Source organism: Podarcis muralis, chromosome 2 (assembly GCF_964188315.1).
Source record: "Podarcis muralis chromosome 2, rPodMur119.hap1.1, whole genome shotgun sequence".
Lineage (NCBI taxonomy): Eukaryota > Metazoa > Chordata > Lepidosauria > Squamata > Lacertidae > Podarcis > Podarcis muralis.
Window position 1 is genome coordinate 120,767,526 of NC_135656.1, and position 22,836 is coordinate 120,790,361.

Below are 22,836 nucleotides of genomic sequence, written 5' to 3' on the forward strand. Positions count from 1 at the left end.
AGTTGTAGTTTCCGGGTCACCTTCAAGGTAGCCCTACGTACAGCGCATTGCGGTAGTCCAAGCGGGAGATAACCAGAGCATGCACCACTCTGGCGAGACGGTCCACAGGCTACATTCTCTTACAACACATTCTCTTGCCCTTCAGAAGAGAAGGACATCCCTTCCTTCTCCATCCCTTCCCCTTTGAGCTTCCTTATCTCCTGGAAACCTTGCCCTTGGTCTTCAGGATTCCCTGTTACCGACACTCCTATCTCTCAGTTGCTGGATCAAAACCATTTTAAATGTAATCACTCCATTTTGGGGTGGTTATTATATTTACTGCATTTGTCAGACACTTTTTCTCAGTGGGAAAAAAAGAGTCTCAGAGCAACCTAACCAGATAAACTAAAACAGATAAAACCAGATAATTAAAAACATCTAAAATGCTCATCCGGCAACATCCATGCTTTTATCTTGTATTTATTTGTTGTTGTTTAGTTGCTTAGTCGTTTAGGACTCTTCGTGACCCCATGGACCAGAGCACGCCAGGCACTCCTGTCTTCCACTGCCTCCCGCAGTTTGGTCAAATTCATGCTGGTAGCTTCGACAACACTGTCCAACCATCTCGTCCTCTGTCGCCCCCTTCTCCTTGCGCCCTCCATCTTTCCCAGCATCAGGGACTTTTCCAGGGAGTCTTCTCTTCTCATGAGGTGGCCAAAGTATTGGAGCCTCAGCTTCACGATCTGTCCTTCCAGTGAGCAATCAGGGCTGATTTCCTTCAGAATGGAGAGGTTTGATCTTCTTGCAGTCCATGGGACTCTCAAGAGTCTTCTCCAGCACCCTAATTCAAAAGCATCAATTCTTCGGCGATCAGCCTTCTTTATGGATCTTGTATTTATAGTTTGCTTTTATTTTCATTTTATCCCAGAACTGCCCTGAGATCTTTTGATGAGAGATGGCATATAAATCTAATTGAAAAATAAAAAAAATAAAATTGGTTAAAAAAAATCCTACCCCACCTGATTAAAAGATGAGCAGCACCATGGAAGGCACCGGCTTGGGGGGGGGGGAAACACCTTTGGTGCCTGAAATACTTTCATCACATGATGAAAGGTTAGCTACTAGAGATAAAGCAATCAGTTAATCAGGGCTGGATTTAGAAGAAGAGAGGCCCTGGGCTGCTCCACTTGTGAGGCCCCTCCCCACCCTCACAGCTAAAAGAAAATGAAAGAGTGTTATAAACAGAACTGAATGAAGACAAGGATGCTCAAGGGTATTTAAAATTCTGCAATTCTCAATTACTCCTCCAAAGGACATAAGATGTTATTGTTAAACACCATGGTGATTTTAAAATAATGCATAAAATTAACACTGAAAAACTTTTGCAGTAACTGAACTTTGTACACCTTTTGTGGAAGCATTATTTTTTAGGAAAATGAAGTTGTAATGTTATTCTTTTTTTAAAAAAACACACATTGAGTTTACAAATATTGCCTGGGAAGTGTAAATAATATGTAAATAATATGTTCATGATTACCTGACAGTGTGGCACTTTTAGAATTTACTTTACGTTGTCATTAAAAAGTTTTAAAATACGTAAACTACAACCATCAAATACAGTAAGTAAGAAGTAAACTACAACCATCAAATGCAGTAAGGCTAAAATGTTTCCCCCTGCTAGCCTTCCTCATAGGAAAATCATCCAAAACTTCATCAAAATTTGTTTGTCTAAGTTTGTACAGAATGCTCAGTGCGGACACCCTTTCTTGAGACATTGTGGCCCTTAATTCATTTTTAATTCTTTTGAGTCTTGAAAAAAATCCTCTCTCCTGAGCAGCTAGTGACCATAGGGCTAAGAAATAGCTGCAAGATTGCTTCCACATTAGGAAAGGACACCTGGTGTCCCTTGTATATAATTTGATAAAGATGAGACAGAGAGTTCTCTGCTGTTTACAATCCAGGGGTATATAAGATTTCTGAAATAAAGTTTCCTGCAATGCAGGAATCAGAACGCGATCCTTTGCAGCCCTTTCAACTCTGCAGTTCTGTAATTCTGTGTGATATATATATATAAGACATTGCATATATAAATTGCAATTTCAGCTGAATTTGCGGGAACCACTTGAAGCATCCCTTGTGTTGAGCCATTTCCATTGCATTTGTTTATTTCCTCGTTGCAAACAGCTGAAAGTCTGTAAATGTTGATAATCAACTTGATTTTCAGTGGGTGGTTGAATAATTATAATTGCTACTGTAGATACATGCATATAGATTACATAGGTTTTGCCAGCCTTGGCTTCTTTCCTCTCCACCCCACCCCTTTTACATTTGCAAATGAAGCCCATCAAGCCAGGTAATTGCCCAGGGCATTCCCCATTGATAAGCAGATGAAGGTGAGGCTGGTGACCTACTTTTCTGCCCTCAAAGTCAAAGACTTGTTGCCATCCAGACCCCCAGGGGTCAGGTTAGTGATTAATTGGATTAGTTCAGTTTCACAGCCATAGCCTCACAGCTTTTGCCAACCTGGGATGTCCTTTTAAGTTTACAGATAGGTAGCCGTGTTGGTCTGCCATAGTCAAAACAAAAAAATATTCCTTCCAGTAGCTCCTACTGGAAGGAATATTTTTTTCTTTTAAGTTTAGTCAGGAGTGTGTCTGGATATAACTGAAGATTCTTTCTACCCTCTGCAAGGCAGGGTGTGTTTGAAGTTTCAACACTCCAGGTGCTACAGGTCATAAGAAGATTATTTTATTCTTCTTGTAAACCACTCTGTGAGGTTTTTGTGTCGGACAAGCAGTATCTAAATTGAGAATTTGAGAATTTGAGAGATGAATCATTTTACCATTTCTGGGGCTTACAGACTGCCTTTTATACATCAGTGTAGAGGTATACAAATTAAAAATTGAAATGAAATATTTCCTTTTAGTTTTGTAAAGGAATGTTAACAGAGAATATTTATTCAACACACACATTAAATAAACAAGGGCATTTTTCACTGACCTGGCTGCATTTGGAAATATTTAATATAGAGGTCAATTTCATGTAGGTGCATATATGGGCATCTTAGAGGGCTTGTATTTATGCTTACTGTATCCATAATGTGAACTGATGGTGACATTCCATTATTCATGTATTATTATTATTATTATTATTATTATTATTATTATTATTATTATTATTTCTTTGTGGAATTTGCAATTATTTATTTTTCATGCAAATAAATCACCTTCCTGAGAAATTGTATGAACAGAGGCAATAAATATACAAACAAACATCAGAAGCACAAACACACATAAGAAGGTAGGAAGAATCATAGAATTGTAGAGTTGGAAGAGACCCCAGGGGGTCATCTAGTCCAACCCCCTGAAATGCAGGAATGCCTGCTGGATCAGGCCAGTGGCCCATCTAGTTTTCACGGTGGAAGCCCACAACCAGGAACTAAGTTTGTTTGTCATTGGCATCCGTCTAACTCGAAAGACAATGGAGTGCGCTTGCAGGGGTGAAGTCAAACGGCTGCAATAGCAGCACGGAAGTGACCTCCCAAAGCAGCATCTGTGCACACGCGGGTTGATTTCGGTGCTTCTGTGCATGCGCAAAGTGCAATTTAGCGCTTCTGCGCATGTACAACCGCCGAAACCCGGAAGTCACCTGTTCCGGTACTTCCAGGTTCCGGTGGTCTGCAACCCGAAAAAACGCAACCTGAAGCGGCTGTAACCCGAGGTATGACTATAATAACAATATGATTCTAAGGTTTGTCCACTGTGTGAGCTATTTTATGCTTAGTGACAGAGTCACTGTGCCTGAAGCTTCTGACTTAAACTTCAGCTTAGTTGGTAGAGCTCCAGGCGTCAGCAAACTTTTTCAGCAGGGGGCCTGTCCCTCAGACCTTGTGGGGGGCCGGACTATATTTTGGAAAAAGAATATGAATGAATTCCTATGCCCCACAAATAACCCAGAGATGCATTTTAAATAAAAGCACACATTCTACTCATGTAAAAACACGCTGATTCCCAGGCCAGATTTAGAAGGCGATGGGGCCTGATCCAGCCCCCGGGCCTTAGTTTGCCTGCCCAGGCTCTAGACTCTTAATCTCAGGGTTTTGGGTTCAAGCTCCATCTTGGGCAAAAGATTCCTGCATTGCAGTGGGTTGGACTAGATGACCCTAATGGTCCCTTCCAACTCTGCAATTCTTAGTAAGAGCAGTTCAACAGCGGACTACCTGGGTACGTTGTGGATTGCTTCCATGGAGATTTACAAGCAGAGGCTGAATGGCCCTCTGTCATGGATGCTTCAGCTGTAAAGGTAAAGGGTAAAGGGACCCCTGACCGTTAGGTCCAGTCGTGACCGGCTCTGGGGTTGCGGCGCTCATCTCGCTTTACTGGCCGAGGGAGCTGGCGTACAGCTTCTGGGTCATGTGGCCAGCATGACTAAGCCGCTTCTGGCGAACCAGAGCAGCGCACGGAAACGCCGTTTACCTTCCTGCCGGAGCGGTACCTATTTATCTACTTGCACTTTGACGTGCTTTCGAACTGCTAGGTTGGCAGGAGCAGGGACCAAGCAATGGGAGCTCACCCCGTCGCGGGGATTCAAACTGCCGACCTTCTGATCGGCAAGCCCTAGGCTCTGTGGTTTTTAGACCACAGCTGAGATTCCTACATTGCAGTGGGTTGGACTAGATGACCCTTGGTGACCCCTTAGAACTCTATGATTCTATGATTGAAAGAGCCAGGGGGTAGTGCAGGACCTGGGTTCAAATCCTCACTCTCAGCCCTACCTACTTCACAGGGTTGTTGTTGGTGATTAAATGTGAAAAGCCCTGCATGCCAACTTTTTTGCTTCTTGGTGGAAAAGGCAGGAAATAAATAAAATAAAATAAAATAAAATAAAATAAAATAAAATAAAATAAAATAAAATAAAATAAAGACAGACCCCCCCCCCAAGTGCGGTCTGCAAATGGTACCTGAGCCCAACATCCCTCTCCCCATCTGCAATTCCTGGCAACTGACATTCACAGAATCATCGGGTTGCAGCGTTGGAACCAAAGGCTCATCTAATTCACCCCCCTACAAGAAGCTCCTTGGATGGGGGAAAAAAAGAGAAGTGAATTAGATAAATGCAATAAACAAACAGTGCCCATATTTTTCAAATAGCGTGCTCGGGATCTGAAAACCAGCCTGGGGCGTTAAACTCTCTCAAGTCTCCCGCTTTGATCCGAACAAGGTCAAAGCTCCCCATTCCGTGGTTGGGTGGGGGTAGGAGAGGGGGCGACGACTTGGGAGGTCGCCACGCCTCCTGCCCTGCAACGACCCCACCCTTCTTTTCGGCAGCCGTGACTATTTATACCCTTAGTTTGCAAAGCTTTCTCACACGCGTTTGCGGGGTCGAGGAGAGGTCGCTGACTTTTCTTCTCTGGGGAACGTGCGGATTACTGTACTGGAAATCATCTTTCGTCCGGCTTCCAGCAGCGCCCCTTTGGCTACAGAGAGTAGGATCGTCTGCCTAAAACCCTGAGGTTGGTTCCTTTTTACAATTGCTATGAAGTCTTTTTTTCCTTCAAATTGCCCACGTAGCCAGATTTAGCTTAAACCGCTCGGTTGTGCTGGGTTTAAGCGAGACATGGCTGCAGCGGCGATTTGAAAAACACAATTGCGCACTGTAAACACGTTAACGCATTGGCAGGATTTTAAGAACACTTGTAATTTTAGTAATAACAAATTTAGTTGGAATCTAAGGTGCTGCTACTGGAAGGATTTTTTTAATTATTATTTTGCTTCGACTACGGCAGACCAACACGGCTACCTACCTGTAACTTGTAATTTTAGGGACACTATAGAAAATCTGAAGGAAAAATAAGATATGCAGTAGAAAAAAATATGGTAAAGGAACCAGGAGAGGGGGGGAGGAAAGTCACGGGATTCAGGGAATCCCGGGGGGGCGAGCGGTTTAATATTGCTTTAGTATATTTTTGTATTTTTCATTTTTGTTACTGTGTGTTTTTATTCTGTATAAAACCTAGTAAAATGCTATATATTTTCGCATTACGAAAGGCAGTCCAAAACATCCAGAAGGCAAGCCGATGCAGTTATTTGAAATTATGTTCTGCAAATAACAGCATCGGCTTGCCCTTTCGATGACTGCGACTACCTTTCGTAATGCGAAACCTCCAGAGGTCTGGCAACTTGGCGTGCGCTCCCGTTGAAGCAGGGATTTGCTCCGGGGAAAAGCGGAGTGTGTGTGGCTCTGTCCCAATTGATAGATCCGATCTTTAAAAATCAAATAGAGATGGGAGTAGCGGGATTGGGGGCCTGGACAGAGAGGGGAGTTTTCTGAAAACTTTTGCCGGCAACCAGAAACTCTTTTCTCTCTCTCCCGACACCGCCGTCGCCAAAAAGGGATGTTTGGCACGTTGGGGAACCAGGGGCGGACTGCATTGCAAGAAGGGTCAGTGGCGCAGCATATGCCGTCGCTGCCCAGGGCAGGCGCGTTCCCAAGGGGCGCGGGGGGCGCGCTCCGAGGGGCGCGGAGAGTGCGCTCCCAGGCGCGGGATAGCCGCGCGCGCGCACCCACCGATCCGGCTTCCTTCCCGCTCTCTCCCTTGCTTGCTTGCTTGCCTGCCTCCTCCAGCTCTGAGCGCGGGGCAATTGCGCACCGCCTGCCCGTGACTCACGCGGCTACAGTTCAGGGGAAGGCGAGAGCTGCTGCTGCTGCGCGCTCCCGGCTGGGGAAGGCAGGCAAGCAAGCAGGACGGGAAGGAGACGCGCGCGCACCCATCAATCCGGCTTCCTTCCCGCTCTCTCCCCTCCTTGCTTGCCTGCCTCCTCCAGCCCTGAGCGCGGGGCAATTGCGCACCGCCTGCCCGTGACTCCCGCGCCTACAGTCAGGGGAAGGCGAGAGCTGTTGCTGCTGCGCGCTCCCGGCTGGAGAAGGCAGGCAAGCAAGCAAGCAGGGGAGAGGACGGGAAGGAGACGGGCAAAGCGGCACAGCAGCAAGAAGCTGTAAAAATGTGTGTTTGGAAAGCGGGGAGGCGAAAGCCCTGGGGAAAAATTTGTCTGCACTCATGGGCTTATTCAGGATTTTTGTTTGCTATGCGTTTTTCTTGCTTGTTGTTCGGGCAGCTGCCCCCCCCCCCCCCCCCCCGCCGGCTGCGCCCATGCATGCAAATGCAACAGATTGTGAGGTTGAAAAGGAAACGCTTCAGGGAAACCTCTGCACAACGACAGCCCTCGGCCCCCCCTCGCTCATGCACGCGACCTATCTAGGCTCCGTTTCTTGCTCTTTGAAATCTTAAGACGTGGGTAGGCAAACTTAAGGCCCAATTGCCTTCTAAATGCGGCCCGCGGACGGTCCCGGAATCGGCGTATTTTTGCATGAGTAGAATGTGCAGTTTTATTTAAAATGCATCTCTGGGTTATTTGTGGGGCATAGGAATTCGTTCATTCCCTCCCCCCCCCCAAATATAGTCTCCCCCCCCAGGGTCTGAGGGACAGTGGACCGGTCCCCTGCTGTTCTGCCCTTGATGTTCTGCCCTTGAACCCGGAGAAACCCCTTTTGCATCCCGTTGGGAGAAAACTGAATGGGCAACTTTCAATTAGAAGCAGGGGAGATCTTTGCTCCCACCTCCCTTTAGAGCTATTTCATAGTCAACTCCCCCTCCATCAAAGGCATGAACCCTTCTCATGATACTATATTCCCATCCTGACTTTTAAACATGCCAGTGTCCATTTTTATTACTCCAGTTTGTATCCAACTAAGAACAAGTAGTTCATAGCTTTCTTAATTTCTGCAGGTCTCCTCTGAGTAAACCTGCTGAAATTAAGAAACCTATGAACTTCTGTGGGGCCTACTCTGAGTAGGACTAGCATTGGGCACAACGCCATATTTTTACGTTAGTTGCAAATTGCTTTGGCACTATTATTATTTATTGTGTAATGGGAGGTTATGTGTGACTGTGTGTGCAAGTGTAAACACAAAATATGTACACAGCTCGAGTGTGTAAAACAAACAAATTTGTAGTGGTACCTTGGTTTACAACCATAATCTGTTCCGGAGATCTGTTTGTAAACCAAAACAGGTTGTAACCCAAGGCATGCTTTCGCCAATGGGGCCTCCAAATTTTTTCTCTCGTAATAATAAAAAAAGGGTTGTAATCCAAAAAAAGGTTGCAAACTGGGACACGCACTTCGGGGTTTGACGTGTTTGTAATCCAAAACGTATGCAAACCAGACTGTTTGCAAACCCAGGTACCACTGTAGTTAAAAGCAAATATTGAAAACATTCAGAGGATTAAAATCCAGGGCAGTTAGTAAGAAAGGAAACACTTCTACATGTCAGTATTACATGGTGTGTTACAGAAATTAATGGAAAATTTCTAAAAATTTGTTCCCCCCCCCCCCCCCCCGCTAAATGCATTACACATAAAGTTAAGGGAGAAAAAGAGATGTTCAACAAATGGTTTTCCTCTGAGGTAAAGTTAAATTAGCTCTAGAAATGTACTGCAAAAAAACCAGTCATTTTTATCTTTCTTTATTAAAAAAATAAATGTCTGGATAGGCTTGCCTAAACAAAAATGTTTTAAGTGGGTGCTGAGAATAATACAGCGAGGATGCCTGTTTGGTGTCAATAGACAGGCAGTTCCAAAGTTTAGGTGTTACCACACACTGCATCAATTTAGCACCTCTTTTTGCTCACCTGTATTTAAATTGTTCTATGTATATTTTTGGGAGGGGCCATTGGTCAGTCTCATCTGGGGTGCAGTTGTCTGGGGTTGCAGGGGGGCGAGTGGGTGGTAGACCCATTACGTTTTGGGGAGCAGGGTCCCTAAGACAGCATCCCAGGAGCCCCAAAAGCATATTCTGCCTCACCACTGCAAAGTGCTGGTGCTATTTGCCCTCTTAGTAGCTAAATAGGTGCTTATATGCAGACTCACTGCAAAACATGCTCTGGAGCTTCATTAACTGCAAACCCTGAAATTTGGGGGCCCCTCCAAACTGGTGCCAAAGTTTTGCAATCCTTTCGCACTGCCCCTGAACCGTGTAATTGACTAGCCCCTGGTACATAGTAATACACCAAACTGGGATCGCTAGAACAGGCATAGGCAAACTCGGCCCTCCAGATGTTTTGGACATCGGTTTTATTTGGTTAGATTATAGCCATCATCCCTGACCACTGGTCCTGCTAACTAGGGATCATGGGAGTTATAAGTTCTGTGTTTTTAAAAAATGTTCTTTTTTCACATCCAGACATTTAATAATGTTACGCCATTCTAAATTTCAATCACACCACAGTTGCCTGTTCTGTAATGTGAAAGGAAGGTTAGAAATGTAGATCCTGCCTTGTTTAGTGTTGTAGCACCTACTCTACTTGCCTTCTGATCAAGCGCTTTTACGGCTTAGAAGTTGAGGGAATTTTAATAAGTTTTAGTTTTTTCAAAAAAACGTTTCAAAATACAATGGGGTTCCCTCCCTTGATGTTACAGTATTATCTTTTTTAAATTGATTTGAGGCTTTTAAAAAGCACACACAAAAAACCCAAGCGGTATAGAAATTCTATGAAATAAATTAATGCTATATTTCCAATAGTTTCTGAAACAGTGCCATGACCACACATGTTTCCTATTTCTGATGTGAGGCTTTTGCTTGTGGAAGAAAGTGCAGCAACAGGAAAAATTTGTGGGGGGGGCACATGGTTTGGAGAAGAGTAAGTGACAAACTTGCAGAGAATAAAATCAACTTTTCTGCAAATCATCTGCACCTTGTTGTGAGTTGCAATCACTATGAGGTCCAAAAGACCTTGGGGATCAGTACAGAACCTGCAGGTTCTGACTTGGGAAATAAGGAGCTTCCAGCAACTTGGATGAATCCAAAAACTACAGTGCACATTTAAGCTCATACAAATTGCCTTCCATTAAATTTCAATGGGTGCTTCTATTGAAAAGCAGTGATTGATTGATTTCTCTCTCTCTTTCTCTCCCTCCAGAAAAAACTAGACTCTGCTGGATTGCTTCACAGTGACTGCCTCTTGCAGAATGGGCAACCTGCAGAATAAGATGGAGAGGACAAACGAAAGGAACTGGTTGGGACCACAGTTCAGCATGAAAGAGGCATGGAGTGGTTCCCAAAACCCTATGGAAGAATCTCCACTGGAGCCTTCCCAAGAGGATGATAAGAATTTCGTCCTGGCATTGGAGAGCAGCATGGAAGAAGAGAAGGAACCGTCCAGTTCTGACGTGCTGAACTTGCCGCTTCCAGCGCAAGCAGAAGCACATTGTGGCCAGGTTCCCCTGAACAGCACCCCAGGCGAGGTCCCAAAGCTGCGTAGAAGCAGGCGCCTCCTAAGACAGTCCTCCTCCACGTCGCTTGAGCCAGAGGACACCACCACTATGGAGCCACCAGCAAAAAGGCAGAGGATCTCTTTCGTGTGGAGATACTTCACGACAACAAGCAAATTTGTGGTCCAGTGCCGTGTCTGCCATAGGGCCGTTCGCCTTGGGAGGCCTGATGGTTGCCAACTGGTGGGAACCACGGCAATGCACAGTCACATGATGCGAAAGCACAGAGACGTTCTTGACAAGGCGTCAGAAAGTGGCAAGAGTGCATCTTCCAGGCCTCGAACTCGGTCTGTCTCGGGTACTTTGGGATCTCACTCCGCTCTTAACAAGCCAGCAGGAAGTGGCCAGATGACACCCTCCAGGCCTCACACTCGCTCCATGTCAGGCAGTTCTAGATTGCAGTCCACTCCGCCGACCTGTGTGGCATGCCAGCCAATGGAATTCCCTTTGCTAGAGAGCAACAGCAGCCAAGATTTTGAGTCCAGGGATGGCAACACTATGCTGGTACCGGAGGACTGTGCAAAGGAAAGGGCACTACCAGGACTCAAGGAAGGAGGAGCCTCTGGCTTCAAAAGGCCCCAAAAGAACCCACTTCAAAAGGTTGCCGCCAACATGGAACCATCAGCCCATCGTGGGGAAACATCTTTTGTGTGGAAACTCTTCGCCAAGGATGCCAATAGCAAATTTGCGGCCCGTTGCAGTCAAACTGTTAGTCTTGGGAAGCCCAGCGGCTGCCAGCAGGTGGGAGCCACCACAATGAACAGCCACCTCATGAAATGGCACAGAGATGTGGCTGACAAGGCCGAAAGAAGCAGCAGTACAACACGCTCCTTCCCTCCTAGGCAGAAAGAAAAGGCAAATGACCGGCTCTGTGGAGGAAAGATGGAAGAGCTAGGCTCTGTGGCAACTGACGCAGGGGAAAGAGCAGGGGTAGCTCCTCACGTCGTCCAGGCGAGGGGCAGTGTGGCAGCCTCAAAGAGAACCGCACAGGAGATCCTGGGCGAGGAGGACGTCCTTGGCTCTGACGCTCGGCGCCAACGTTTCAGGCATTTCCGCTACCAGGAGGCCGAGGGGCCCCGAGAGGTTTGCAGCCAATTCCACCGCCTCTGCCAACAGTGGCTGAAGCCGAGGAGACTCACCAAGGCTCAGATGCTGGACCTGGTGATCCTGGAGCAGTTCCTGGCTGCCCTCCCCCCGGAGATGCAAAGCTGGGTCAAAGATTGTGGGCCGGAGACCAGCGCCGAGGCAGTGGCCCTGGCTGAAGGTTTTCTCATGAGCCAAGCGGAAGACCAGAAGGAGGCTGAGGTGAGAGACTGTTTTGCTCTGGTAATTCCGAGGCCCTAAAATCCTTTATTTGCATTTGGATTCACTGCCTCGCGAAGTGCTGATCAATCTTCTAGCTGATAAATTAGACCCTCTCAGGTGCTGAGATCTGCAGATGGGGCCCTCTTGGTAGTCCTGCACCCTCAGAGGTTTGGTGGGTGGCAGAAGGCCTTCTCTGTGGTGGCCCCTAAGCTGTGGCACTCCTTCCCCACAGAGGCACATCTGGTACCTACATTATACGGCTTCCAGCGAATGCTGATGACGCTCATTTTTGCCCTGGCTTTTGAGGTGTATGCCTTTAGGACTCGCCTTCTATGAATCCAATTTTTGAATTGTTTTTAGTATTGTGTTTTAATGCTGCAACCTGCCCAGGGACCTTAGAGTGAAAGGGAGGTTAAATAATAATAATTATTAATAATGATGATGATACCGTATTGGCCCGAATATAAGCTGCTCCCTTCCTCGCTTTCTCCATGGCCTTGGGGGAGAGGATGGGGGACTACGCGTGGGGCAGGCACCACTTTGCTGTACTCCTGGCTGCATACTGGATAATTTGTGTAAGGTCATGAATATAAGCTGCACTTTTAACTTTTCACGGTCGGAATTTGGGGGGAAAGTGCGGCTTATATACGGGCCAATACGGTAATAATAACTTAATACTTGAACATTTATTCATCTTGCATTATTTAATGGCACCCCTGGCCTTTGCCTGACCTGTTTCCTGTCTCTCTCCCCCCCTCCACTTTCTTGCATGGGTCCCTATCTCAGGCGCAGGAGATGTCATCCAAAGCAACCTCACGTTTCATGGAGGCAGAGAACACCCTGCCAGATGCCACCGAGAGGCCGTTGTTCAGGGAGATCAAGCAGGAGGCTGGCATGGACACCACCTGTCTGGGTAAGGACCATAACGGAGCAGGCTTCAACATAGTCTCTCCATCTCTTGAATATGCCTGGATCCTGCGGTTAAATTACGGAGCCTAAAACGCCTCCCCGTTTTCTTTGTCTTCTCCGTAGGATGTCAAACAACGTTTGGAGACAGCAAGATGGCCCCAGAGGTTCCTTCTAGGCCTCCTCCTCTTTGTGGTGGACTGGAAATGGCTTCTGCTCAGTTGGAACAGGTATGGGGTGGACAGAATCCTTGGGGAGACGGGCAGGGAACCTCCCAGGTTCCTTTTTCAGACCCAGCGAGAGGTGTGGGATTTGATGGGACATCCTCCTTTCAGGCTCCCGTGTCCCTTGAGGAGGTGGCAGTGCATTTCAAAGAGGATGAATGGGCTCTGCTGGATCCGGGCCAGAGAGCGCTGCACAAGGAAGTCATGGAGGAGAATTATGCGAGTCTGGTATCTCTAGGTAAGGCTCCTCCTTGGTTTTGGCTGCTAGATCCTGAAAGCAGGAATAGTTGCTGCTCTTTGTATGCGGCAGTGCATTGTGGGAAACGTCACGGCGTGTGACAGTAGCTGACAGGGCCTTTCGTGTGGCAGTCTCCACCCTGCGGAACTCCCTGCCTTCTTTCAGGCGTCTACATAGCTGTCAACATTTCCTTTTTATTGCGAGGAATCCTATTCGGAATAAGGGAATTTCCCTTTAAAAAAGGGAAACGATGACAGCTATGTCTCTCTTAAAAACTTTACTTTTTAGTTACATCTTTACAATATGGATTCCCCCCACCCTTCAGCCAGCTAGTATCTGTTGCTGTTTTACTGATGTTTGTAAACACGTTTTACAGATATTTATTTTCATTATTTTAAAGTTTATTTATACTTTTCAAATTTCAACATTTCATTAATTTCGCAATCATTTCAACATTTCAAAGTTTGGCTTCCTCTCTCCCCCCCCCCTTCTGCTGTTCCTTAAATTTATTTTTTAATATCTTCTGCATATCCAAATTCATTTAATTTGCTCATTTAATTATCTACTTTAAATATAAACTCGAATGAAACTGCAGGTTATTGCAGTAATCCTGCCAATGTTTTTATCTGTTTGCAATTTATCTGCAAATATTCACTAAGCCATTTCCATTCTTTTATAAAAAGTTTATCTTGATTTCTTATTCTTCCGGTAAATTTCGCCATTTCTGCATATTCCATAAGTTTTTGCATCCTTGCTATTGTAGTCGCATACATAAATAAATTTCTATACAATTTAGGTAGTTCTGTCGCTAAATTCCCAAAAGAGAAGCTTCTGGGTTTTTTGTTGTTTTTTTTACAAAGGTTATTTTGAACATCCTCTTCAATTCATTATATATCATTTCCCAGTAAGCTTACTGGCTGACCATTTTACAGATATTTATTGACTGATTTAATTGAATTTATGCCACGAGCTGCCTTGATATATGCTATGAAAGTGCAAATAAAAAAAATCAAATAAATAAATAGTCAGTTAAATAAGCTCTGGCCCCATCCAAGCTATACATTTAAGGCAGCATTATACCATTACCCAGGCCTGTGGCGATTAAATAATCTATGACCTGTGAAAGTGTGGGGACTATTATTCTAATTAGGTTGTCTGTCAGTATGCTCTTTACTATGTTTTTGTCATTGATGCTGTGTAATGTGTTTTAACGTTGTACGACGCCCTGATAAAGGGCAGTATATAAATTGAATAAATAATAATATCTTCTTTCTCTCAAAAAAGGACTACCAGTTTCCAGATCTGACATCGCTTTGCAGAAAGAATGGGAAAATGCATTCACTGAGGGCTCTGAAGAAGAGGAGAAATTAGCAGGTAGGAGCTGAATTGACATGAGGCTCCCTGCATTTTTAGCCTAGCAAGCTATGCAAACACCTGGCAGACATTTTTATTTCTGTGTGACCAGACTCCCGTGCCCTCCTTAATTAAACTGGTGGGCACCAGAGGCAGGCAGGACCCTTTTAGTAGTGTCTCCTGCACTCTGGAATTCATTTCTGAAAGATATACAACAGGGGCTCCCCTCAGTTTAAGAAAGTCTTTATAAAGGCTTACCTGTTTTCTCTTACCTGTAACTGAATGCTGAAGACGTAGCTCTCTACCCTGGCCTTGAGACCTGAGACATGTTTTGAGAGCCTTCCCCTTTCCCAGGACTGTAATTTTTAAATTTTTTTTTTAAAATTACAAATTTTAGATTACAGATAGGTAGCCGTGTTGGTCTGCCATAGTCAAAGCAAAAAATTTCCTTCCAGTAGCACCTTAAAGACCAACTAAGTTAGTTCTTGGTATGAGCTTTCGTGTGCATGCACACTTCTTCAGATACCTGAAGAAGTGTGCAAGCACACGAAAGCTCATACCAAGAACTAACTTAGTTGGTCTTTAAGGTGCTACTGGAAGGAAATTTTAGATTGTTGTAAACCACCCCAGGACCTGCTGGCAGAGGGTGCGTAATATATTTACTAATGCTAATAATTTATGCTACTTATTTCACACACAAAAATACTTGGCACTTGATTATAGAAAAACCTCAAAGCAAGGCACATGTTGTATCATCGAACTACAGCTATTTCCTTGCAGGATTTGGGTTGTGCTTCAGAGTTAAAACAGAAACCAAGGGTAAATTCAAATAATTAAAAATGGTAATAAACTACAAACACATCAGTATTCTAGATATCTGGGTAGACTTGCCTGAGCAAAAAACGGTTTTAGCAGGCACCAAAAAGAGTACAGTGAAGGCACAATATGCAGGGAGTTCCGAAGTATAGAGACTGCCATACTAAAATATCAATTTCCCCAAAATGCGGAACATATTATGTGGCATGTGCAACAGTATCGGTTATTATTTCCTTTTCACCATCAGAGGCTGTTTGATGGAATTGAAAGGGATCTGCCTCCCCACTTAATATTTTCTGCTTTGATTTCATTGAGTTTCCTTCCTGATTTGAGGACCTGTTCCTGATTTCTCTCTCGATTCTTTCAGGTGATGGGAGTGATAGTGATGAAGAAAACAGTCCTCAAAGAAAGAAAACTGAACAAAAGCAGAAGAAGCACTTGACGTCTGTAGGGACTGGCTTCCGTGGAGTTCCAATACTGGCAGAACGTCCTGCAGGAAACGAAAGGAATATTGAGAATGGAGAGAGGCTGTTGATGTGCTCAGAGTGTGGAAAGGGTTTCATTGGCTGGATGAACCTTACTAGACATCAGAGAATCCACATGGGAGAAAAACCACATGAATACTCAGAGAACAGGAAGCCATTCTCTCGCAGCTCAGACCAGGGATTCCATGTTGGCACAAAGCCCTATAAATGCTCAGAGTGTGGAAAGAGCTTTGTTCAGAGCACGTACCTGAGAGTGCATAAAAGAATTCACACAGGGGAGAAGCCGTACAAATGCTTCGAGTGCGGAAAGAGCTTCGGCTGGAGCGGAAACCTCAACAGGCACCACAGAATCCACACAGGGGAGAAGCCGTATCAATGTTCCCAGTGTGAGAAGAGTTTCCGTCACAGATCAAGCCTTAAACTTCACCAGAGAATTCACGGAGGTGAACGCACTTTATAAACATCGAGGTTTTGGTGGAATACATACGTTAATTCGCATTACAAAACTTGCACTTGGGAGAAACTCCACGGCCCTCCAGCTGTTTTGGGACTACACTTCCCATCATCCCTGACCACTGGTCCTGTTAACTAGGGATGATGGGAGTTGTAGTTCCAAAATACCTGGGGGGCCAAGTTTGCCTATGCCTGGATAGTGGAGCGTGGATATTCTGGTATCCCTTCAGGAGAAAGCACATGAATAATTACAGCAACCTTCACAATCTGATGCCCTCCAAATGTTTTGGACTACAATTCTCATCGGCCGCGTGCATCACAGCCACTGGGTTCCCCCAAAGAACATGGGTGGTGTTTGGTATTTTGTAGCAAAAATCCACCTTCCCACCACAATACAGAACAACCACATAGGATTTGCACCAACCTGGAGCTACGATACTTTTATCACTGTCCCGTTGTGTTTGAAAGGAACTATTGGACAGCACTTTGATTGACTTGTTTATTTCTAGAGTCACGTTTTCCCTTACTGGCATTGCATTGCAGTAGGATGTGAGGTTTTTCATCGTTTCTGCGGCTCCTGGGCTGCCTCAGGTGTAGCAGTGCAGAAAGGCGAGCCTACTAAACCACAAATGCAATGCAATGAGCTATTTCTGCTTCGTTTTGTACATAGCACACACATTTTGATAAATAACGACCTTTTGCATTGCCTTGGCGACATTTGAAAATAGGTCTTGGAGATGCCAGTTTTGTGCGGATGCCTTTTGGATATCTAGACTGGATTTGGAACACATCAAAGAAGAGTTTCAGTTAAATGTGTTGTAAATTTAAACAGGGAAATCCGGGAGGGAAAGATGGGACTCCACAGCGCCATCTGGTGGCACAGTGTTATATTGCATACACAACACTTTTTCTTTACTAGCCTAGCCGAGTCCTTAATGTGATGAGCACTATGTATATAATGTGTTATGTGTATTCTTATTTTGTTACTATTTGTATTTGTTATATAAGGTTTTTTTTAATCTGTTGAATTTACAAATAAACGTTTTTTTTAAATGAAACAAAATTGTGTGACCAGAGGCCTTGTTTTTATTTATTTTTTAGCTAGTGATTTAAACTCCACAGCTTAAAGCCTTTGAAAAGCACAGCAGCTTGAGGCAGCCGTAGTTCTGAATTGCAGTTTCTGGGATTCGTGGGTGGGGAGAGTTCTTGCATTCAGGTCCTGTGTTTGGGCTTCCCATTAAAGGGATAGCTCCCGTTCACACCATACCTTTAAAACACTATTACAAAGTTGGAAGGGACCCCAAGGAATCTTAACTAAAGCATCCATGACAGAACTCTTTGGTTCAGACTCCTTTACTTCACATTGCTTTAAACAAATGTGCAGGAATCAATATAGGCTTATATTGTTTCTTCTAGAGGACATAGGACCTCACTACTTCTTTAAAAATGAAAGCTGCTTCTGCTTCTTTGGTGAACACTCATAGTCGAATAAGATTGTCTTCCATAAACACGGTTTTAACAGTGGGCCTGTAAGTGAGTGTGGAGGCCAATTCTGGATCCGCACGTCCTTCCACATTGGGGACATAGGTTTCCGGGTGGGAGTTGATCACAGTGAGGGTTTGCTAAGCATGCCTTCCTCTTAGCACGTTTCTCCCTTTCGTCCTGAGTTTGAGCATCTTCAAAGTCCAGGCCACCTTTGGTAAAGGCTGTTCTCCAATTGGAGCGCTCCATGGCCAGTGTTTCCCAATTGCCAGTGTTTATACTACTTTTTTAAGATTTGCCTTGAGAGAGTCTTTACACCTCTTTTGTTGACCACCAGCATTACACTTTCCATTTTTAAGTTTGGAATCGAGTAGTTGTTTTGGAGGGACGCGGGTGGCGCTGTGGGTAAAAGCCTCAGCGCCTAGGGCTTGCCGATCGAAAGGTCGGCGGTTCGAATCCCCGCAGCGGGGTGCGCTCCCGTTGCTTGGTCCCAGCGCCTGCCAACCTAGCAGTTCGAAAGCACCCCCGGGTGCAAGTAGATAAATAGGGACCGCTTACTAGCGGGAAGGTAAACGGCGTTCCGTGTGCTGTGCTGGCTCGCCAGATGCAGCTTTGTCATGCTGGCCACGTGACCCGGAAGTGTCTCCGGACAGCGCTGGCCCCCGGCCTCTTGAGTGAGATGGGCGCACAACCCCAGAGTCTGTCAAGCCTGGCCCGTACGGGCAGGGGTACCTTTACCTTTTTAGTTGTTTTGGAAGATGATAATCAGGCATCTGCACAACATGACCAGTCCAACGAAGATGTTGAAGAATCATTGCTTCAACACTGGTGATCTTTGCTTCTTCCAGTACACTGGCATTAATTTGCCTGTCTTCCCAAGTCGTGTGTAAAAATGATTGGGGGCGCCATTGATGGAACCTTTCGAGGAGTTAGAGATGGTGTTTATAAGTGATCCATGTTTCACAGGCATACAGTAACCTTGGTGGTACAATTAGCTTTGTAAACAAGCATTTTGGTTCCCCTGCAAATGTCCTGGGCCTCAAACACTCTGCACTTCAATCAGGAGAAAGCCACACTTGCAGAGATCTGGCGATGCTGGATTTTGGCATCAATGTTGGCCCTTGTGGAAAGATAACTGCCCAGGGAGGAGAAGTGATTGACACTTTCCAATGTAACACTATTGAGTTGTTTTGTGCTTGTTGGTGCAGCACTTTGGTTTTTTGGATGTTGAGCGATAGGCCAAGCTTTTCATAAGCTTCTGTGCAGGTATTTAAGATGGTACTTTAAAAATGAAAGCTAAGAGTCTCTTTCCCCTGCTAGTGCTGCAAATACTACTCCCCCTCAAATTTGCCACCTTGGACCCTGACCCCATTGCTCCACTCATAAATACACTTCTGCTGGTGAGGGTATGTTTCCGAACACAGCTAGCTATAGAAAGGCACTGGAAATGTACCGTATTTTTCGCCCTATAGGACGCACCGGCCCATAGGACACACCTAGATTTTTTGGGGGGGGGAATAAAGGGGGGGAAATTATTTCCCCCCCCCCCAGGCGCGGGGCGGGGGAAGCTTGGGCTTCCCCCTCCCCCAGCCCCCAGAACGGGACCCAGAGCCATGCCGAAGCTGCGTGCAGCTTTGGCATCGCTCTGGGAGCTTGCGGGGCTGGAGGAGGGGGAAGCCCTCCGCCAGCCTTCTAACCAAGTCGGGGGACAGCGGGAAAGGCACGCTGCGCCTCCCGCTGTCCCCCGAGTTTGCGGGGCTGGCGACGGGGAGGAGCAGGCTACTCCCCCCCCCCCGCCAGCCTTCTAACCAAGTCGGGTGACAGCAGGAAAGGCATGCTGCGCCTCCCCGCTGTCCCCCGAGCTTGTGGGGCTGGCGGTGGGGCTCTCCTGAAGCCTGGAGAGCGAGAGGGGTCGGTGCGCACTCCAGGCTTCAGCGAAAGCCTGCATTCGCCCCATAGGACGCACACACATTTCCCCTTCATTTTTGGAGGGGGAAAAGTGCGTCCTATAGGGCGAAAAATGTGGCGAATTGGTATTTTGGGGCCCCGCTAATTGATTTATTGGTCCTCAATTAGCTACGCATGGCCGCCCACACACTTCCCTGCGAGACTCTGCTCCGTCTCGCAGCAGCTCTTCAGTCACGCCTTAGCAGAGATACGCACAGCGGTGATGAAACTGTCACGTCCTTCACTTAGCTTCTAAACAAACACAGAGTCCAGGTTTGTCCATTTCAGCTCTTTATTCCGACATTCCCCCAGGGATCTCCTGGGCTCCTTTCAGCCATTACCGGCTACGTCTTTCTCCCTCAACGACCAGAGGGGAACAGGAAACTCCTCCCAAACTCCTCCCAGCTTCTAGAACTGACGTCTGAATGTTGAGGCATCATGGGAACTTCTTAACCTGTTAAGTTCCAACCCTAACACCCCCTCTATGCCTCGCATTCTGACGAGACCCTTTTGAGTTCAACACCTTGCCCTTTGCTTTGTGCCCCTTCCCGGCATCTTTCCCAGGCACCTGTTGAACCCCTTCAACATTCCCAGAATCACACTGTGCGACACTTTTTCACGCACCTGTGATCTGATACCCTACTGACCCTTTAAGGCCAGCAGTTGTGTCTTCTCCGTCAGACTCTTCCCCCTCTGACTTGACACCCTGTTTGTGAGCTTTCTCCATTACCGGAGATGAAGCCTCACACTTGGACACTCCTTTCACAACCCTTGGAGATGCCCAAACCTGCCCTGAACCCTGACCCTGGACTTGGTCCCCATCACCGGGATTTGAACCCTGATTCTGGACCTGGTCCCCGTCACCGGGCTCAGCCACAGCCTCCCTTCTCCCTTGAGAAGACTTTGCACCCGTCACCTGGTGACGTATTCCCTTTTCCTTGAAAAACTCCTCCAGAGCAGACCCAGTAAACTGTGACCCTCGGTCGCTCTTGAACCCTTGCACCCTGGTGGAAAACTTTAGTTCCACCTCCGCAATCCAAACCTGGATCAGTTGCGCCGCCTCCCCCTGTGACTTGAGAGAGAGACACCAGCCCACCTGGCTGTGGTCATCTGTCAGCGATGGCACATACCTGGCCCCACCCAGACTCTCACACCTCATGGGTCATGACAGATCTGTGTGAACAAGCTCAAAAGCTTCCTTGGCTACCCTCCCAAACCCGGGAAAAATAAGCACCTTTGCACCTTTGCATGCCCTGCACCCTTGGGACCTCCCACATTTCCGGAGTTTGTACCCTTTTGTGCACCTGTGCAACTTTTGCACATCTTTGGGAACCTTAGCACACTGCACCTGTGCTTTTTTTTCAGCATTCCCACCACCCTCCAGAGGTGTCACCAGAACAAAGAAAGTGTTCTTGCTCTTCGCTTTTGACCCGTTGTCGCCCCCCTCTGAAAATGGAACAGGTATCATTTTCAAAGCACATTTTTGAACCCCTGCGTCATTAGAGCAGATACAGATAACCGACAACAATTCAGTCCCGGCACAACGTAGATCTCTGGCTCCTCCTGTAATGGAGAGAAAACACGTCAGCCACAGCAAAAACCGACTTTTCATTCCGTCTGCTAAACAATTGTTCCTGTTGAAACAGCCCTGCAGTTCCGCAGCCCGCCAGGAGGCCTGCCTATCAGGTGCTGCCTGATAGCAGAAACCAAAACACCCAGCGTGTCACTGTGTCCTGGCTGGAGTTGTTCTGCACAGTTGCCATAGAAGCAGTGATGAGAAAACAACCCTCCCCAGCGTCCGAGACACGTCTTTCCCTTGCGTTCCCACGCTGGCCTTCTTCTCCCAGACTGGTTCCCTTGGAAACCCAGCTGGCTGACCTTGGCAACATCCTGTCTTGCCCCTCTGCTCCGGTGGGGGCAACAGCGTCGCAAGCGTCCCGTCAAATTGTACACGTAGCAAAGACGAACTCCAGTGGAAAATCACTGCTTGGGCTCCCAGCTGGCCTTCTTCTCCTTCTTCCGGAAAAGCACTCCTTGCCAGCTCCGCCCCCTCTGAACCTCCACTTCATTCCAGCACGTACAGTGGAAAAACTTTTTTGAACGTGCCTTTGGAAAAGTCCGCCCCCCCCACCTGCTCAGCAGCACTCCTTGTGGCTAAAGCATCAGGGACAGGGGCTTCAGCCGTCTCTAGTCTTTTGTATTCCTTCTCCAGGGCTCTGGCCTTTTGCTGAAGCTTCCCAGCAAATGCAGCACAATCCCAGATAGCCCTTTCGCCCCCCCTCTGGGGCCCACAGCCCTTCCCAGCTGTGCACCGGCTCTCACGAAGGTGGTCAGCGCCATCTTGCCTTCTGTCCTGAAGCAGCCATTTCCCAGCACTTGCTGTTGCCTCCAGCCTCATAAAACTCCCTGGAGCACTAGGCAAACGGCCTCTGGCTTCCTGGCACCCAGAACAGCAGACCTCAGGTCAGCAGCCAGGTTGCCCAGCTTCTTAAAGTGAGCATGGAATGTCCTCCAAGACCCGGCAGCCTGCCATCCTCTTCCGTTCTCCCAAGGGGCCCCAAGCTGTACTTACGGACCAGTTTCAGCTCCTCTGGCTCTCCCTTCCGTGGAGAAACGTTTCCTCGGCACAGGCAAACACTTTGCGTCTTTCAGCCAGCTGCTTTTAAACTCCGCAGCTCTCCTTGCCTTTTAACACCAGGCAAAAAAAACTCCTCGACATCAGGCGAGACTCACTGAAAGCAGCCTCCGACCTCCGGCCAGCTTCAAACGCATTCCGGCACTTCTTGAGTGACAGTTTTACAAGCGGTAATTACCCATAACCTGTGGCGAATTGGTATTTTGGGGCCCCGCTAATTGATTTATTGGTCCTCAATTAGCTACGCATGGCCGCCCACACACTTCCCTGCGAGACTCTGCTCCGTCTCGCAGCAGCTCTTCAGTCACGCCTTAGCAGAGATACGCACAGCGGTGATGAAACTGTCACGTCCTTCACTTAGCTTCTAAACAAACACAGAGTCCAGGTTTGTCCATTTCAGCTCTTTATTCCGACATTCCCCCAGGGATCTCCTGGGCTCCTTTCAGCCATTACCGGCTACGTCTTTCTCCCTCAACGACCAGAGGGGAACAGGAAACTCCTCCCAAACTCCTCCCAGCTTCTAGAACTGACGTCTGAATGTTGAGGCATCATGGGAACTTCTTAACCTGTTAAGTTCCAACCCTAACAAAAAATACGGTATGTGACAATTGTCAGGTTTTGCAAGACTGGGCTGCTGCAATGCACTCTGTATGGGAGTGTCCTTGTGCTCAGCCATATTAGCCAAA

The 22,836-nt window shown here is 46.8% G+C and overlaps 2 protein-coding genes across 2 annotated transcripts; both read left to right on the forward strand.

The window, feature by feature from the left end:
* Positions 1–5,304: 5,304 nt before the first annotated feature.
* LOC144327065 (uncharacterized) lies at positions 5,305–12,610 on the forward strand. Its single transcript, XM_077925280.1, has 3 exons — positions 5,305–5,491; positions 9,955–11,611; positions 12,398–12,610. Exons 2-3 carry the CDS (start codon positions 10,004–10,006, stop codon positions 12,608–12,610), a joined length of 1,821 nt encoding a protein of 606 aa, XP_077781406.1. The 5' UTR covers positions 5,305–5,491; positions 9,955–10,003.
* A 41-nt stretch (positions 12,611–12,651) lies between these two features.
* On the forward strand, positions 12,652–17,138 carry LOC114592498 (zinc finger protein 2-like). Its single transcript, XM_077923380.1, has 4 exons — positions 12,652–12,747; positions 12,853–12,979; positions 14,264–14,353; positions 15,516–17,138. Exons 1-4 carry the CDS (start codon positions 12,673–12,675, stop codon positions 16,091–16,093), a joined length of 870 nt encoding a protein of 289 aa, XP_077779506.1. The 5' UTR covers positions 12,652–12,672; the 3' UTR covers positions 16,094–17,138.
* Positions 17,139–22,836: the final 5,698 nt, after the last annotated feature.